Here is an 18697-nt window from a genome sequence, read left to right as displayed (position 1 = left end):
TGTACTCTCATAGTAATCCTTGTAACTGTTTCCCTTTTCTATACTTCCAATTTCAATAACCAAACTCTACACACACACACACACACACACACACACACACACACACACACACACACTCTAAAGTCCATAAAAGTAATCAAGGATGTCAACACAGATTCCTGAAATTCAAATATTGGGCAAAAGTTATGAATTACATTTTTTAAAATACATACTCCAAGAATATTAATTCAATTTACTTTAATGAATAACTTTCTTCTTCATTTCTATTGTACAGCTACCATATACATTATATTTATTACCTAAACAGTTATCTAGGAAGATGACTTTCATAGGTAAACCTTGCATTATAATTAGAATGATACATTAAAAATAATGTCATGAAACAGTCCAATTCTTAAAAGCAGTACTATTTCTAAGTGCACACACACAAAAATCTGCCAAGTATAAGAGAATGAAGAGACATCATGCAATTGTGAGAATAACTAGGCAGCATAGTGAAACACAGCCCTGTCAGAAATAACAGATAGTACCCTCAAGGAAGAGACCTCTAATTTTCAAAGAAGGCCAACATTTACTAACAGGCAGTTTAGGCAGGAGTAGGGAAATAGAAACTAAAGAAAGAAGCAGGGATTGGGGTTGTAGCTGAAGACATACAAGTGGAGGGAATCATCTGGCTTTAAAGAAGGGAGCTGGAAAAGATCTGATTTACGGAAAGTGAGAAAAAAATTCAATCCTGAAGGGATTATTTTAGTTACTTTTAAAAAAGAAAAATGAACAACCTTTGAAAATCATGAATAAAAAAAACCAAACGGTAAAGGCACGACTGTACATAGAAATCTGTCACAGAAACATAAAATTTACTCCAATAGACTAGAAAACAAAAACTATATTCATGTTAGACACTAATACAAATGTGCCAGAAATGATGGCTCTTTTAAAAACTCTTATTTTCCAGCCTGGGCAACAAAGCAAGATACCATCTCTACAAGAAAAAAAAATTTTTTTTAATTAGCTGAGGATGGTGGTGTGCACCTGTAGTCCCAGCTACTCAGGATGCTGAAATGGGAAGATCATTCAAGAACAGTAGTTTGAGGCTGTGGTGAGTTATAATTGCGCCACTATGCCCCAGCACGGGAGACAGAGAGACCCTGTCTCTTAAAGAAAAAAACAAACCTCTTATTTTCTAAGCTGTATATCAAGAGATCATGTCTCATTTAACTATAATCACTACTGTTATTCTCGTCTTCAATACGCATTTAACACAACTTGTACTTTACTTATATTACATTAGATACAGATAAAATTCTGATTCAAAATTCAGGCTTCTTAACACTTTGGCTACTTTATTCTGATAATGACAGTGTTTCAAAGTAAACACCATTTCAGGTTGATTATTAATTAATGCACAAGGCACTTTAAAAAGTTCATGTAAACTATCAGGGATATGATTAATATCTAAGAATAGAACTGACAATGTCAGCCGGGCGGTGGCTCAAGCCTGTAATCCCAGCACTTTGGGAGGCCGAGACGGGCAGATCACGAGGTCAGGAGATCGAGACCATCCTGGCTAACACGGTGAAACCCCGTCTCTACTAAAAATACAAAAAACTAGCCGGGTGAGGTGGCGGGTGCCTGTAGTCCCAGCTACTCAGAAGGCTGAGGCCGGAGAATGGCGTGAACCCGGGGGGCAGAGCTTGCAGTGAGCTGAGATCCGGCCACTGCACTCCAGCCCAGGCGACAGAACTAGACTCCATCTCAAAAAAAAAAAAAATAAATAAAAGTAAAAGAACTGACAATGTCATGTGATTTTATCAGTAATCTATTTCAGAACAAGCCTCCCAGAGACCTGAGATTCTTGGTTTCAACCAAATCAAGGTGTCCACCCTTAGCTCCCAAATGCAAGTGACAGAGCCTTTAGCCAGAGATGAATGGCAGGTAAGCATACTACAGCTACTGTCCAGGGACCTGTAATTAGTCTTGACGCCACGAATACAGCATCTAATATGGTACATTCTCTAAGTCCCCATGGCTTGGTATCTCCTTCTATTCAAACCTTCTTTGATTTTTTTAATCTCCTTGTCCTAAAATAGCCTAGTATTTCAAGAGTTCACAATATATCGCTAGACTTGATCAAGACTGGAATGGAATTGGGGACAATGAATTGTAGATGGAAATCATCAGTGCCAGTAGTTGAGAGGGGTGGAGGAAAGGCAAAGCTTTGAAGACCAAGCAAAAGGAACTGATGAGGTATGGACAAAGCTGTGGGGATTCATTAGATAAGACTAGAATGGAATAGTCCAGGAAAGAATGGCTCAGGGAAATGGATTTAACACTTGAAGATGGCCAGGCACAGTGGCTCAAACCTGTAATCCTCCCAAACAACTTTGGGAGGCTGAGGCAAGTGGATCACTTGAGCCCAGGAATTCAAGACCAGCTTGGGCAACATGATGCAACCCTGTTTCTACAAGAAATACAAAAATTAGCTGGGCGTGGTGTTGTGCTCCTGCAGTCTCAGCTACTTGGGAGGCTGAGGTAGGAGGATTACTTGAGCCTAGGTCGTCGAGGCTGCAGGGAGCAGTGTTTACACCACTGCACTCCAGCCTAGGCAACAGAGCAGGACCCTGTCCCTAAACAAACAAACAAACAAACAAACAAAAAGCCACTTGTGGATTATGAAGTCTGCCTAGAATATCGTGTGATTAGGGATGTAAGAACAAAGTTGAGAATCTGGAGACTTCCTCACTGTGTTCAACCAGATGCTCACACTTCAAATATCCAGACAAACTGTTGATAATATATTAAAAGTTGTTGGAATATATCCCAAAAACTTAACTGAAAAAAGCTATGTAATTATTATATGCCTATAGCAACCCTTTGAGGTAGGTATTATTATCACCCTGTTTTTTAACAGTAAGGAAACAGGCTTACGGAGATAAAATAACTCACCAAAGGTCACCTAATTAGAAGTAGTGGAACCCCGTTTTAAACCTAGTCTGAATCCATGAGCTTGTGCTCATAACCACTATGATATATAGTTGCATCTAAAAGAAATTAACTGCAAAAAGGAGGAAAGTTATTTTAAATCAGAGGTTTCCAAACTTTTCGTGGCAGTGGAACACTTTCCTAAAAAAAAAAGTTTCTCAGAAGCCAATTTACAAAATAGGTAAATGCTAATAAGCATCCCCCCATCAGTATCTGAAGCCTCAACAGAACTCCCAGAACTTATCAGAACACATCCAGAATATGACTATTTTAAATCACTTCATTTTGGTTATAAATGGTAATCACTGCTATATTTTAAATTCTCACAGAAATTACTTATATTTTAATGAACAGAAAGCAAGATTAGTAAACACCAGGGCTTATATACATCCATATTTACTTTAATTGATAACATTTCTAACTCAATTGTTTTAATATATTTAAAACCAATAATTTGCCTACAATGTACTAGAGGAGGGGGCACCAGGGCTCGAAACACATTCTGTACACGGTTTACCCACAAAAAATTTTACCCACATTAGCTGGGCGCGGTGGCTCACGCCTGTAATCCCAGCACTTTGGGAGGCCGAAGTGGGCAGATCACGAGGTCAGGAGATCGAGACCATCCTGGCTAACACGGTGAAACCCCGTCTCTACTAAAAATACAAAAAATCAGCCGGGCGTGGTGGTGGGCACCTGTAGTCCCAGCTACTCCGGAGGCTGAGGCAGGAGAATGTCGTGAACCTGGGAGGCGGAGCTTGCAGTGAGCCGAGATCGCACCACTGCACTCCAGCCTGGGTGACAGAGCAAGACTCCGTCTCAAAAAAAAAAAAAAAAAAAAAAAAATTTTACCCACATTAAAAAAAAAGTACTACTTGTGTTAACTTTTGGTTGTTAAGAGTAAGGAGAGATGGCAATATAATTCTAAAAGTGCTCCAAATGCCCAATGTTCATACTGGGGCTTTTTACCAAAAATAACTTGCTTATCTTAAACTTTGACCTTTTTTTTTGCTTTTGGTTTCTAAAAGATGGTGTCTTGCTGTATTGTCCAGGATGAGGTGCAGTGACTATCCACAGGCGCCATCATGGAGCAACACATCCTCAAACTCCTGGGGTCTAGTGATCCTTCTGCCTCAGCCTCCTGAGTAAGCCGGGACAACAGGTACACACCACCACACTTGGCAATTTGACATTTTGAAAAATGTTAAGTGGAGGGTAAATAATGAAAATGTTATATTCAAGTGTACTATGCTGGTAACAGAGCAATATATTGTCACATAGTAGCAAAAGTTTTGTTAGAAATGTCAATCAAGATATGTGAAAAAATGTGCACAATTTATTTCAGTCCAGTCAGCTTTAAATTTTCTTATAAATGTTCAACAACAGCAGTGAAAAAAGCTTATTTTGCAGTTAATGAAGCTCTCTGTTGCCGCCTTTAGAAATTTGTATCCTAATAAACTTAACCATCCAATTCACATGCTGTGTTGTAGACTGTGGTCTCCTTTACTTTATCCTTAGCCTATAAATGATAACTTTATTCTAAACAGTATAAGCAATCTCCTGTACTCACTTAAATCAAGAATTGGTAAGATGATTTTATCTGACAATTAAAAAAAGGAATATGTGAAAAACCTTAAAAAAATCTATTTCATTACATGTTGAAATGTTCTGTGCTTAATCCAATACATCATTTAAATTCTTTTCACATTTGGACAATAGAAAAACTAAAATCTATGGATTCCAAGTTGCAAAGTATTTTATCTAAATTGCAAATCAAAGAACATCTATAACATCTTGTTTGGAATACAAAGTTCTCCTGGCTGACTGTGCTAGAGAAAGCCTGAGTTTTTTTTCTGTAAATTGGGACAAGTGTTCTAAGTGTGGCTTTCTTATCTATAAAATGGATATTACATATCTCTCCTACTTCACTGAATTCTCCTGAATAGAACAGTGAGATAATTTATGTAAAAGTGATTGTAAGCAACTAAGTAAGTTATTATTATTAAGCTTATCTTTTCAGAACTCTCTCATTATTCTTAAGGTTAAAAACTGGTTGAATGTCAAATGCAGTATTATAGATTCAAAATGGAATACAAACATATAAGCCTTATAAAATACATGTCCAAGGAGAAGGCTCCAAGCATTTTATAATATTGTGCACAAGACAGAAGAAGCAAAACTCTTCACAGTTCCAAGTTACCCTGAACTTGCTTCTCCACTCAAATCAGGAAAGTAGAATAAAGGTGTTTTGAGATGGCAAATGTATTAGTCCATTCTCATGCTGCTATGAAAAAATACCTGCGACTGGGTAATTTATAAAGAAAAGAGGTTTAGTTGACTCACAGTTACACATGGCTGGGAAGGCCTCAGGAAATTGACAATCATGGTGGAAGGCACCTCTTCACAGGGTGGCAGAGAGAAAATGAGTGCACACAGGGGAAATGCCAGACACTTATAAAACCATCAGATCTCGTGAGACTCATTCAGTATCGTAAGAACAGAATGATGGAAAGAGGAAATGACCCCCATGATTCAACTACCTTTACTTGGTCCTGCCCTCGACACCGGGAGATTACAATTCAAGGTAAGATCTGGGTGAGGACACAGAGCCAAACCATATCAGCAAGTGATTTGGGGGTTTGTGAATCTATAGAATTTACATGTGGAAATATTCAATTGTGTTTATATGACTTTCTTTGGAAAAGGCCCTTTAAAAATAGATAATTTTGTTAGGCCTCAAGAGTTATATTGGTTTTGGTTTGTAATAATTAGGCTTTCGTGATTCCTGCATATGATTCATTTTTATGTCATGAAAGTATGTAATTTTAAAATCAAATCAATATTTCAATCATGTCCTTAATTACTATACTTAAAGTTTCCAAATTAAAACATACATAATTATTAAAAATCAACCGGAAAGTTTAGAATTACAAGTTCTAAAGTAATAAAACATTAAATCTCCCATCAATCTTATTTCTTGCCAACTAATTCCCCACAGGTATCATTGTACAGTGTTTATCTGTCCTATTTCTCCATTTTAAATAATATATACACACAATCAAAATGTTTTACCAAGATATACATCACGCAGGCTGAACTCTTACTTGTTTTGATAGCTCAGCCAGTCTTCCTTGGTTTACCCTACCCAGGGACAAACATGACCCTACACCTGTACTCTCTTCCACCTACCACTCTTGGGCCTACTCTTTACCCCGATCACATTCACTATATCTTACACCAATTTCTCCTTCTCAAGAAATAAATCTTCTTACCTATCTACATAGGTAAATTCAAAAATCTTCTTACCTATCTACATACCTTGTAAGTATTTTAATTTTCTCAACACTTTTTTACTCATACTTATGGTTCTTTTCCTTTAAAAATATTAAGCAAGCTCTACTTTAACTACCCTCCTCCTTGACCAGAGTGTTACATTATCTGCAGAAATATTTGAGTTTATACACTAAAAATTGAAGACCTAAGTCAACAAAATAACAACATAGTGACTGAGTGGGGGAGGGAGCGGCAACAAGAACTCTCAGGAACAAATGAGCATAATAGCAAATATATAAATTTTGAAAAGTTGCATAATTAAAATCTTGTATCAAATATCCTAATTTCCCAGATTATTTTAAATAAAGCAATTTGGGGCATTGAAAACACAGAGTGAGGAAACAAAATAAAAAAGCTCTTACGGTGATGATTCCAGAACAATGCTATTAGCTTGTGTTGATGATGGAGATCTCTGATTCACAAACACTTCGCTTGGGGAAGTATGAACCATATGGTCTACCAAATGACCAACTGAAGATGGTCGTAACCGGGTTCCTTCCTGCGTGAATGCAGAATTTCGACTAAATAAAGAGGGAGAAAAGCTGAATAAAAATATGCTTTAATTCAAAATTTCCAAGTTTCTTAATATATGGTTGCATCAGAAAGTGGGTATGTGTTTTTAAGTCAAGCCATGTTGACTAAGCAATCTCTGAAAAAGACAGTGTGATATAAACAGAGAGAACAGAGAATGGCAAGTCAGTGATCTGAGTTACAGTCAACAATCTGCCAAGGATTCTACCCGTAAAGTTACCTACTATCTCTAAGTGCCTTAATGTTTCTAGGTGTCAGTCACTACGATTTTGTCTTATTCAGCATTTATAAAATAAAGGGATTAGAATAAATGATTTAGAAATATATTCTAGTCTGAATTATTTTTTAATCATTATAAATGCTTTTATTTACGGGACTTTCTTTGAATCCTTAAAATAGATACTGAATTCTATATTGCCATCCTCTTGACAGTCACACAAAGTAGTGTTATTACAATTTTTAATTACAATATTTCAGTACTTATGTATGTGTCAGACGTTGCTGTATTTCATTTAATCCTCGTAACAGTACTATAAGAAAGACATTATTATAAATATAATTTAGTAGATGAGAAAAATGAGACAGAGATTAATTAACTTGCCCAAGGTCAAGCATACAGTTGATTACAGGGCCCATGCTCTTAACCACCACTTTGTACTATCTCTTCAGAACATTAAAAAATCTTTTTGGGTTGTATCTAAAATTGTTTCATTAACGAGAAAACTTAATCAGAGCTACTGCTAATTAATTAATTACTTGAGTACTTTGGCTTAAATATCTTACATTTTCTATAACTTGCTATTGTTTTTTAATGTTGCTGGTATAAATGGAGAAATGGCTGGTTGCAAAAGGGAAGAGAAAAACAAGGTCTGAATTTTCTTCAGACAACCTAATGAGCTTTGAATATATGCAATAATTTATGAGAAAAAATGATAAAAGCAACCTGAAATTGGCAAGATAGAAATTACTAAGTCCATTTTTTTCTAGGAGTAACTTTAACATGTAAGTATTAAAACTCTGTGAACCAGTTTACGTATAAACTGTTCCGATATGGTAGAAGTTTATTCTTCAGCTGATAATAGGCTTCAATGCTGTAGCTGTTAGATTTTTTTTTTTTTTTTTTTGAGATAGGGTCTTACTCTGTGGCCGAGGATGAAGTGCAGTGGCGTGATCTCAACTCACCGCAACCTCTGCCTCCCGGGTTCAAACAATCCCTGCCCCACCCACCTGACAGGTGCACGTCACCATGCTCAGCTAATTTTCCTATGTTTTTGTAAAGATGGGGTTTCACCATGTTGACCAGGCTGGTCTCGCACTCCTGACCTTAAGGAATCCACAAGCCTCAGCCTCCCAAAGTGCTGGGATTACAGGAATGAGCCACCGCACCCAGCCACATTTAGAATTTTGTGCAAATTTATTAAACATTAATGTGCGTAAAACATTTATGAAAAAAGACATCTTCAAATATTATATTGCATACCAACATTCAAGTATGTTATAAGTGAACCTTATGAGTTAATAAAGTATATTAATATGTTGGCACACATTTGTTTACCATTATCTTAATTACATACAACATTTGTAATATTATCAAATTAAGATAATCAACATCTTTGGCTAGTACATTTGGCTAATTTATGATCTTACAATCATTTACACCAAAACATACAACTTTTGTGAGCAATGTCAGACTGAAGTACATATACGGTGAGTGCTGAATCACACAGTGCTTTTGAGCTCAGGGAGAGCTAAACTTGTAGGGACTGGTGCTGGAAACCCCTTTTCCTAGGCCATAGAACGTGCTGAAGCCATGGTTGAGGTGGGGGTTTCAGAGAATCACAATCACTTGCAAAGCATTTTCAAACAATATATGCTCCCCTAGAAATTCTGCTGGGAATCCACATGAAAAGTGAGTATGTCAACAACAACCATATGAGATTTTAAGTCTAACAGATCTTCATTTATCAGAACTCTTAACTGCGAAAGTTAACTGTTGAGGAAAGTTGAGAGTGGGGATCCTTATTCAATGTGCTACTCTCATCCCGCAAGTCTATACCTTGTTACTTTTGCAATGTGCAGCAGGCGAAGAGAAAATAATGCTCTGGAGCAACAAAAATCACGTTTCACCGAAAGAACTCAATTTTTGCGTATCTTCATCTTCAGGCATAAAAATATATACAGCCAATAATTAGAAATTAGCAAAATTCACACCTGATGTTGGTCACAGAATTCACACTTACTGATTAGGAGTTCCTGGTGGAGATCGTGATGGAAGGCTTTGTGTTTCTAACCTGTCATCAGATATTGAATTTCTGCTTACTACTTCCCAATCCATTAATTTCCGTGCCAAGGGCTTACTTGGAGATCTGCAGAAATAAATAATATGTTAAAAGTTATTTTTATAACCCAAACTACGAATCAAATCCTACAATTTGTTTTCACAGATTATGTTCTAGATGAGCAACATAAAGAGTTTACTTGTAAAAAATTAATGCATTTAGAGGCTATTTACCAAATAACTTCCTAAGAATGTACATTGGTTTTACATGAAGAATAAAGGAAGGATAGGCTAGGAAGAATAAGGGAATAAGAAGGATGAGAAAAATAGAAGAAACAAGAAAAGGAAGGAGAAAGGTAAAAAGGGAAGGGTTTGTTACCAAATGTTTTCTCATATGTTACTGATAAGACAGATACTACCTACTTCTATCCCAGAATATCTGGAACACTAGCTTATCTTGGGATGTATTAAATAATTCCTAGCATATTATCTCCTGAATGCTTCTATATCTAAATCCCAATCCTCTGCCTCAATGAAGACAGAACAAAAATAATTATGCATATCACATTTTATCTATTTAAACAATTTTTTACACCTAGTAGGTTAGTGGATTTTTCCCTTTTTTCCAAAAACATTTTGGAGGGTTAACAATTCTGTCTACTGGTGGGGGGAGTAAAAGGATATGCTTTGTTACCCATCTATATATTATCAGGTATCCTAACGATAAAGATGAAAACTAAGTGATGTTTTGAAAAAAGATGTTGGCTGGGCGGGGTGGCTCAGGACTGTAATCCCAGCACTTTGGGAGGCCCAGGTGGGAGGATCACTGGAACTTAGGAGTTCGAGACCAGCTTGGGCAACATAAGGAGACTCTGTCTCTATAAAAATAAATTAGCTGGGTATGATGGCAGGTGCTACTTGGGAGGCTGAAGTCAGAGCATCACTTGAGCCCAGGAATTTGAGACTGCAGTGAGCTGTGATAGCACCACTGCATTACAGCCTGGATGATAGGAGTAAAACCAAGAAAGAGACGAAAGAAAGGAAAGAAAGAAAAGAAAAGAAAAGAAAAGAAAAGAAAAGAAAAGAAAAGAGAGAGAGAGAAAAGAAATATTTTGACATTGATTCATTCAGATCAAAAGATACTGATCTATGCAGAGATCATAAACCCTTAGAATTTTAGGAATGTCAACAAATAAAGTATTTTTATATGCAAATTCAGATAATGGACAAAATTAGCTGAAAATATATGCTATCTCTTTAAATGCCTGGCTTTATGAAGTGCAGAGTTAATGTGGAGGCTAATAATTTAAGCTACATATATGAAGTATATAATAAATCATCTTGTGAACAGTTTTATATTTCAGTAATTAACTGAAGCATATAAAAATTATATATACTTTCCATTAGAGCACAATTTACAAAAAATGAAACATCCTGCTGTCTTCCTACAAAAATCAGATCATAAACATTTAGGGAGAAGTACTTATTTGAGTAAAATTTAAAAATGAAGACTATTTTTGGTTATAGTTAATAGGAATCATGGGCTTTTGTTGTGTGAATTTGGATTTATATTTTCAGATTTTCCTATAATGATAAAGAACTGCAGGTAGTATTGGACTTGCTTTTTAGCTCATTGGGATATTTTCATCTCATCATGTACTATGTATACACTTCTGTATGGCTAAAAAAATAAAACAATTACCAAGGAAGGCACAAAGCAAACGCAATATTAACTCATCTGATTACATTAAAACTTAATAACATTAGAATTCTGATACATAATGATCTCACGAAGTTTGAAGTTTCACTATCTACTAGAATTTCCTTTCCAATATGTTAAACATGTAAAAAGAAAGGTTGGACTAAAACGCACAACAACACTGACCAAAGAGAACTGAATAAATCGTTATTATGTGTACAGTAGGAAGCATTAAAATAATAAGGACTCTGAATTCTAGATGTGGCTTATTAGGCAAACCTCTTATGTTTCTGTATCTAAACGTATAAATTTATTAGCACAATATGACCCATAGGTCTCTCCCTACCTCCTGAATTTTATGATTTATGAATATCCAAATTTTCAGGGCAATGTTTTAGCCTATTAATTTTACTAAACCACGAAAAATTTAAGTTACTCATGAATCTAAACTACACAAGTGTCCTATCATTTCAGCAATTCATAGCTAAAACTTTTTTAGTTTGGCCTAATGACATTTCCTTAATCAAAAAACTTGTAGGCATTTTCTAAGACAAGGAATGTTATTAGTTTTAAAAAAGATACATTGACTCAGATTTCATTTTCCGTAACTGAATTCAAAGTAATTTAGGTATGAACGTTTCCCATTATCACAGGTTTAAATTATAGGATTTTTTGATTTGAAGACAATGCATGACACAATTTAGTTCGACCCCCTCACATTGCAGTGCAAATTTTCTTATCAGTCACAACAGAATGAAAATAAAGTATATTATCTCATGCATCTGATTTTTAAAATAAAGATTAATATTTATGGCTCTATCAATGCTAATTTATAATGTAATAAACGATTATTTCCCCAAATATTAAACTACGAAATGTAAGCTGTATGAAACTTCACTAACTGTAATCAGTAGATCAACTACTTTCATTTTCTAAAAGCTGGAAAAAGTCATTTGAAGAAAAAAAATTCCAGCACACTCACCTAGTCTGAAGCATCAGAACACTTTATTGCTGTTAATGGACTAAACAAGGCTGGACACTTTGAACTTAAAACCAAACTTCATGTATTTTATTTTATTAACAGTTTTAACCTCAGGGAACCACCCACTCAAGCTTGCTGTCTATGTTTCCTGTTAGGTGTGGAAATTTCAGAGAAAAAAATACCACACAGCATCAGTGTGTTTGCGATGTGGTAAGCTTCTTTTCTGTGCAGGGCACCTTATTTTTCTATTGTATGAGACCATTGTTTTTCTCTTTTCTTAGATATATGACAACTGCAAAATGTGAAAGCAATTTGAAGAGGTGATAATCAGTATACGTGCTGCTGAGGCGAACACGAAGAGGCGATAATCAGAAAAAAGAAAAAACATTTAATGATTGCTAAAAAATTATTATATGAAAAGTTTAAGGAGGAGCCTTTTCTATCTATTCATATTGCCAACTAAAACCCAAAGGAAAAAAAAAACTCTAGAATTATCTGGTACTTTAATAAAATAACTTAGTAATTACTAAAACCAGTAGATAATTTTGGTAGATATATATCTGTTTATTACAATTAGATCCTAACATATTAGAAAAACAATCCCACAAAACCTTCATCTTTCAGACGAAGAGAGATCATTAAACAGCCCAGTACTATTACAACCTCACTGTAGCTGATATCTTATTATTTCAGAGGAACCACACAATTCCAGAAAAACAAAAGGAATAGGAGAGTTGTTTGAGGCTTATAATGTTGAAATTTTACTTCTACTATTCACTGAATAATGGCTATTTGTTTTATAAAATAACCTATTAAACAACTATACATTTTAATAATGAATACACAAAATGAACAACTAAGATGCAGGTATAACTCTGCTTATTTCTAAAATCTGATATGATCAAAATATTAAAACATTAACACTTACAAAAAACCATTTATATGTGATATTAACTTAATATATAAATATACCTATGATCTGGTATTCATATTAGGATATATTACATACAACTAGTGATCAAATCACATGTTCTATACTTTTTATAAAAGTCAAGCAAGAAAGAAGACGCTTGTTAAGAGAAGAATAAAAAACTTTTAAGTACATTGTTATGGTGTTACAACACTAAGAATCAGAAAAATATTTTAAGAAATGTTATTGGTTTTTAAAAAAAATACACTGACTCAGATTTCATTTTCCATAAGTGAATTCAAAGTAATTTAGGTGTGAAGGTTTTCCATTATCACAGGTTTAAATTATAGGATTTTTTGATTTGAAGACAACTCATGACACCATTTGGTCCAACCCCCTCACATTGCAGTGCAAATTTTCCTATCAGTCACAACAGAATGAAAATAAAGTATATTATCTCAAGCATTTGATTTTTAAAATAAAGATTAAGTTACCATTTATGGCTCTTCTATTAATGTTAATTCACAATGTAATCAACTATTATTTCCTCATATACTAGACTACTAAATGTAAGCTGTATGTCACATATTACTGTGACATCCTTACAAAGTCTTAGCAACAACTACTCTGGAGGCAGGAACGTGGCTCAGTAAAGGTAGGAATCCTAAAAGTTAAGTTTATAGTTTACAATTAAAGAATTTAACTGTTAAAAGATTTATTGCTATTATAAATGACTAGATATTTGAACGGCAAAGAAAATGTGCATGATATGTTAAATGATAAAAACAAACAACAAATAGTATAAAACAATTTCATAACAAACATACACACATATACAAATGTCTCTATGAATATATGCATAGAAAAATCCTGAATAATGAGTGTAAAATTTTTTTTAAAAAGTTGTCTTCGGATGATAAATTTTCTTTATGTTCTTTGATACTGTTGGAGTATTTAAACATAATGAGCTATCACTTACATTACTAGGGGAAAAAAGCAATTTCCACTTTTGGAAGGAGGAAGAAAAAAACCAAGAACACAAAACTCCCTTTACTCTGGAAACACAAAGAAGGTCTGCTGGATAAAGACTTAAGAACAAAATTTAAACAGAGTGAAATCAAAAGCAAACTTTCTAGTTCTCTTTATTAAAACTCAAGCCTCTAAAAGCAGTAGATGCCAACCACATAACTAATTAAAAGACTTAGCCTCTCAAAGTAATTTTCACTGAAAACAGACTCTTGTCTCTAACACACCTGTGTCCAGTTGGTCATCAGATTCTGCTAGTTCTGCCTACAAAACATTCCTTAAATTTGTTTCCTATTTTCCATTCCATTACCAATGTTTTCGTTCAGGCCTTTATTATTTTCCCTTGGATTACTGCAATTACCTTATAATTAGTTTCCGGGTAATGAGGCTTTCCTTTCTAATCCATTCTCTATTGTTGCTCATAATACTATTTTCTAAAACATGTATCTTCTCATGTCATTTCACTTGTTAAAAAGCAAATCAGCTAGGTCAGGAGTGGTGGCTCATGCCTGTAATCCCAGCACTTTGGGAGGCTGAGGTAGGGGGACCACCTGAGGTCAGGAGTTCAAGATCAGCCTGGCTGACATGGTGAAATCCCATCTCTACTAAAAATACAAAACTATTAGCCAGGTGTAGTGGCATGCGTAATCCCAGCTACTAGGGAGGCTGAGGCAGGAGAATCGCTTGAACGCAGAAGGCGGAGGTTGCAGTGAGCTGAGATTGGGCCACTGCACTCCAGCCTAGGTGACAGAGTAAGACTCAGTCTCAAAACAAAAACAAAAACAAAAACCAAAAAAAAAAGAAGAGCAAATTGACTATGATAGACCCTAAAGAAATAGACAATAAATGGTAAACAAAAATAAAACAACTTATCTCTTAACAATATAATTTAAATAAATAGGGAAATGGCTTGATAACATGAAATAAGTCACTGTATTTCTCAAAAATGTTAAAAAAAGGAAAGCAACCTTGAACAAAATATTATATTAATAACATAATATCTGATCAGCCTATCCAGAGCTGCAATGCCTGGCACACTATTAATGTGCATATAAAAAATGAATCAATAAACTAGACAAGCTAGTTTATCATTCCCTCAACATTATTTACTGTTAAAGAATAGTGATAATTCTGTAATCAAAAATTTGAAATATTTAGAAAAACTTAAGAAAAAATATTTAGAAAAACTTTAGTAAACTCAATCCATCTTTTTTAAAAAATTCAGACAATGAAACAGATTTGGCTTACCTTGCAAATACCCTGTCTTTATTTGCCTTTTCTTTGCCATACTGAACTGACTGGACTTCAGTTCTCCCACTGAAATATATAAATGTGCACAACAATAAAGTCTTAAAGAGAACTATAAGATAAAATGACAACACATAACATGATTATAGTATAATTTCCTAAGAGACAAGACATTTCTAGCAGAGAAAAGGAAGCAGAGTATAGAAAGACGGACAACATTCCAATTCTGCCTGGATGAATGAAGCTTAGTTACATTTCTCCCATTCATGAAGAAAGATGTGTTCAACTCCCTCCATGTCCAGACACAGAACAGCTCCAGATTTTTGAGGAAGGAACTGAGGCAGAAAAATGGTGGGGGTTCGGCACTAGGAGATTTGTTTTCAAGCTGATTTGTCTAGAGGGAAATTGTTGATAGAGAGAAACTGATCTTCTTCTGAGGTATACACCAATGTGTTCAGATGAAATTTGTTAATAAAAGTTCTCAGAGCATTTATTTGAGACATTCTCATTACTTAACTGTGAATGAACATACATTTGCGGTATATCAAATGTAACCATATACAAATATAGATAACTAATGCATATAAAAACAGCCAAATGCCAGTTTCCATAGTTAAGCAAGCAATTTTAAGACAATTTTCCATGGATAAAGATCAGTAAATATGAATTGAATGACACTTTTATGAGATTTTAATGGAAAAATGAGAAATGAAGTTGAATTTTCCTAAGAAAGTATTTCCTCTAAGAGGAAAGTAGTACATTAAAGTTCATCACTGTTTTGTATTTCCACATTAGAATAATGATGTTAATCCTCTGGATACTTTGGAACAGAGATAAGGATATGTACATGAAGAGACTGGTGGAGAAAGTAATAGATCTGTCCCAGTACCATCTGTCAGTCAAAAGAGCATTTCAACATTTTAAGTATGACAACAGTTCCAGTATTCTCCACCACTGCTTATTATGAAGGGAAAAAAAGTTTATTTAGTGCATACTCATTAGGGACAGGACTGTGTCCAGCTACCATTTTTTATGCTCCCATTCCTAGTTCATTTACAAGACGTCTAATCATTTTGATGATTAAAAAGTGCTTTGGGTATGTTTTAAAGTTCTTAAGAACGACAAACGCAAAGCTTAACTTTTTAAAACTATAAATATATACGATTATGTATATACAATTTAATGTGTGAGCTGTCATAGGCCCAATCCTGTCCTGTGCCCTATGTTTTGCAAGGGCTATGATAAACAAATTCCATTTTCTAGATTATTTTGCCTTAGGTTCTGCTTTTAGAAGGTACTGGTGGAAGATCAGAAAGTGGAGAAAGGCAGAGCAGGAAACTGGTAGCTGCTGGCAGCTGCTTTAATAGTTATGGGGATAGGGCATAGTGAGAAAAAGCATCCTGTAGATGGTCCCATCCTTGATTAAAGCAGTACTTCTCTGCAAGATACAGACTGACGTTTCTTCACTGGAAAATTAATGTATCAGTCAGAGTTCAGTCAGGGAAACAGAGCTCTAACAGTGTAGTAGCAGGTGTAGGTTTGTGGACTCCAGCCCACGGGTGACCCATGCATCTGAAATTTAGGCATTACCCCTTCTTCCTGTTTGTTTCTCCATAACCATGTTTCCTCCCTTTTGCTTTCCCAGCATTTCCAACAACCATGTAACTAATTTCTTCAATTAAATTGCTTTTGTTTGAAATACCAAAAGGGCTTTCTGTTTCCCTGACTGAATTCTGACTGATACATTAATTTTCCAGTGAAGAAGATTCAGATGGGACACTTACTCAAAAGGCTGGAGTAAGAAGTTAAATTTCATAACAAACATTTTTAAAAAAAATTAATGAGAGAAAAGTCTTATATTTCATATTGTCCATCATACAGACACTAGGGGTTCAGTATTATCATCACCACAGAAATGAAAAACTGTTCCAGTTTCAGAACACTGAACTTTCCCAGTAAGATACTTATCTTTTGAGCAATGAGAAAGTTCTCTCTCTCCCCCCTCTCTGTCTCTCTCTCTCTCTCTCTATAGGCTTATTATAAGTTATTCAAGCAACATAGAAAAATATAAAAAGAACAAAAAAAGTGTTTTTAGCCACAGTCCTATCCATAAAGAAATCATCACCATGATAAGCAGGTAAAAATCATTCTGAAATTCATGTATATAAACATTAAAAAGGCTAGACGTACAGACACAATAATTTTATTACAATGTAATTATGGTATATATGCCACTTTCCACGAAAAAAATTAAACTGGTTTCCAGTGAAATAAAAGATAAAAAAGACGGCCATTCATTAAAAAAAAAAAAAAAGGAAAAAAGATTAAGAAAACCTTAAGAAGCACTGTGTTAACGTCTAAAATTGTTTCAAACTTTAAGGGTTCAAACACTTCCTCCCACTAGTCCCTTGCTTCATTTTTTTTTTTAAGTTATATTATTTATTCTACTTTGGCAAAGTTTATACTATTTTAATTTTATTCTGCAGTTATAATTCTCATGGTTGTCAAGAATTGTTTCTATATAGAGAGGATTTAATCTTCATTCTCAGGGCTTTTTATCAGGATTCTTCTTCAGTTATTCTGATTTATCTCCTGGTTTGCTGAATTTTACTACTCAATAAATGTTTTCAGGAAGGTCTTGGAGATGTTACATTCTCTGAGTTTTTACATATTGGATAATGTCTATATGTTGATTTTGGACTTGAATGGCAATGTAATCATGTTCAATATTTTTTGGTCATGTTTTTGTCTTTAGGACTTGGTTGACAAAGGATGGCCCACAAGTAATATAAGCCTGAAGATATACGTTTTATTTGGCATACATACTGTTTGTTGTTGTTAAGAGACAGGGTCTTGCTCTGTCACCCAGGCTGAAGTGCAGTGGCCTGATCATAGTTCTGTAACTTTGAACTCCTGGCCTCAACTGATCCTCCTCCCTGGGCCTCCTGAGTAGTTAGGACTACAGGTGCATGCCAAAAAGCCCAGCTAATTTTTAAACTTTTGGTAGAGACAGTGGTCTGCCTATGTTGCCCAGGCTAGACTTGAACTCCTGGCCTCAAACAATCCTCCCACCTTGGTCTCCCAAAGCACCGAGATTACAGGCCCTCATGCCTGGCCTACATTATTTTAAAATATTTAATTAAAACTGATAAACCTCTAGCAGACTAATCAAGGAAAAAAGAAGATACAAGTTACCAATACCAAGAATGAGAGAAGCAACATTATTACATATTCTAGAGATTAAAAAGAAATGGGGAATATTATAAACTCTGTGCCAATAAATTCAACAATCTAGATGAAATGGATAAATTTGCTGACAGACACAAACTACCAAATCTTGCTCAGGAAGAAAGACAAAACCTTAATTGCCTTAAGTTCAAAACCTTCCTATTTATAAATAAGACTCCTGCCCCAGATGAACTAATTTGTAAATTCTATCAAACATTTAAAAATGAAATAATATTATTATTATGCAGCCTCTTCCAGAAAATGGAACTTTCTCAACACATTCAATGAAGCCAATTTGACCCTGACACGATAAAATCTGAAAATGATATCGTAAGAAAGAAAACTACAGAGATCTATCCCGCATAAACACATATGCGAATTTCCTAAACAAAATTTAGCAAAGTGAATCAATCAATATATATAAAGGATATCATTGCCAAGTGGGGTTTATCCTAGGAATGTCGGGCTGGCTTAACACTT

General features: G+C 34.9%; 1 protein-coding gene across 4 annotated transcripts in view; it reads right to left on the bottom strand.

Annotated features, from left to right (window-relative positions):
- PTPN4 (protein tyrosine phosphatase non-receptor type 4) overlaps positions 1 to 18697 on the bottom strand; it is a 219801-nt gene that overhangs the window by 33528 nt on the left and 167576 nt on the right. For 3 of the 4 annotated variants that reach the window (XM_023185206.2, XM_023185205.2, XM_031936405.1), the window contains exons 13-15: positions 14990 to 15058; positions 9087 to 9212; positions 6678 to 6836 (exon numbers count right to left, since the gene is read on the bottom strand). In XM_023185206.2, the coding sequence (XP_023040974.1) occupies positions 6678 to 6836; positions 9087 to 9212; positions 14990 to 15058 (354 nt within the window). The remainder of the gene's footprint in view (positions 1 to 6677; positions 6837 to 9086; positions 9213 to 14989; positions 15059 to 18697) is intronic. The other variant, XM_023185207.2, reaches the window with a different exon arrangement.

The sequence above is a fragment of the Piliocolobus tephrosceles genome, chromosome 11 (assembly GCF_002776525.5).
Source record: "Piliocolobus tephrosceles isolate RC106 chromosome 11, ASM277652v3, whole genome shotgun sequence".
In the NCBI taxonomy this organism is placed as follows: Eukaryota; Metazoa; Chordata; class Mammalia; order Primates; family Cercopithecidae; genus Piliocolobus; species Piliocolobus tephrosceles.
This window is presented reverse-complemented; position numbering and strand designations above follow the sequence as displayed.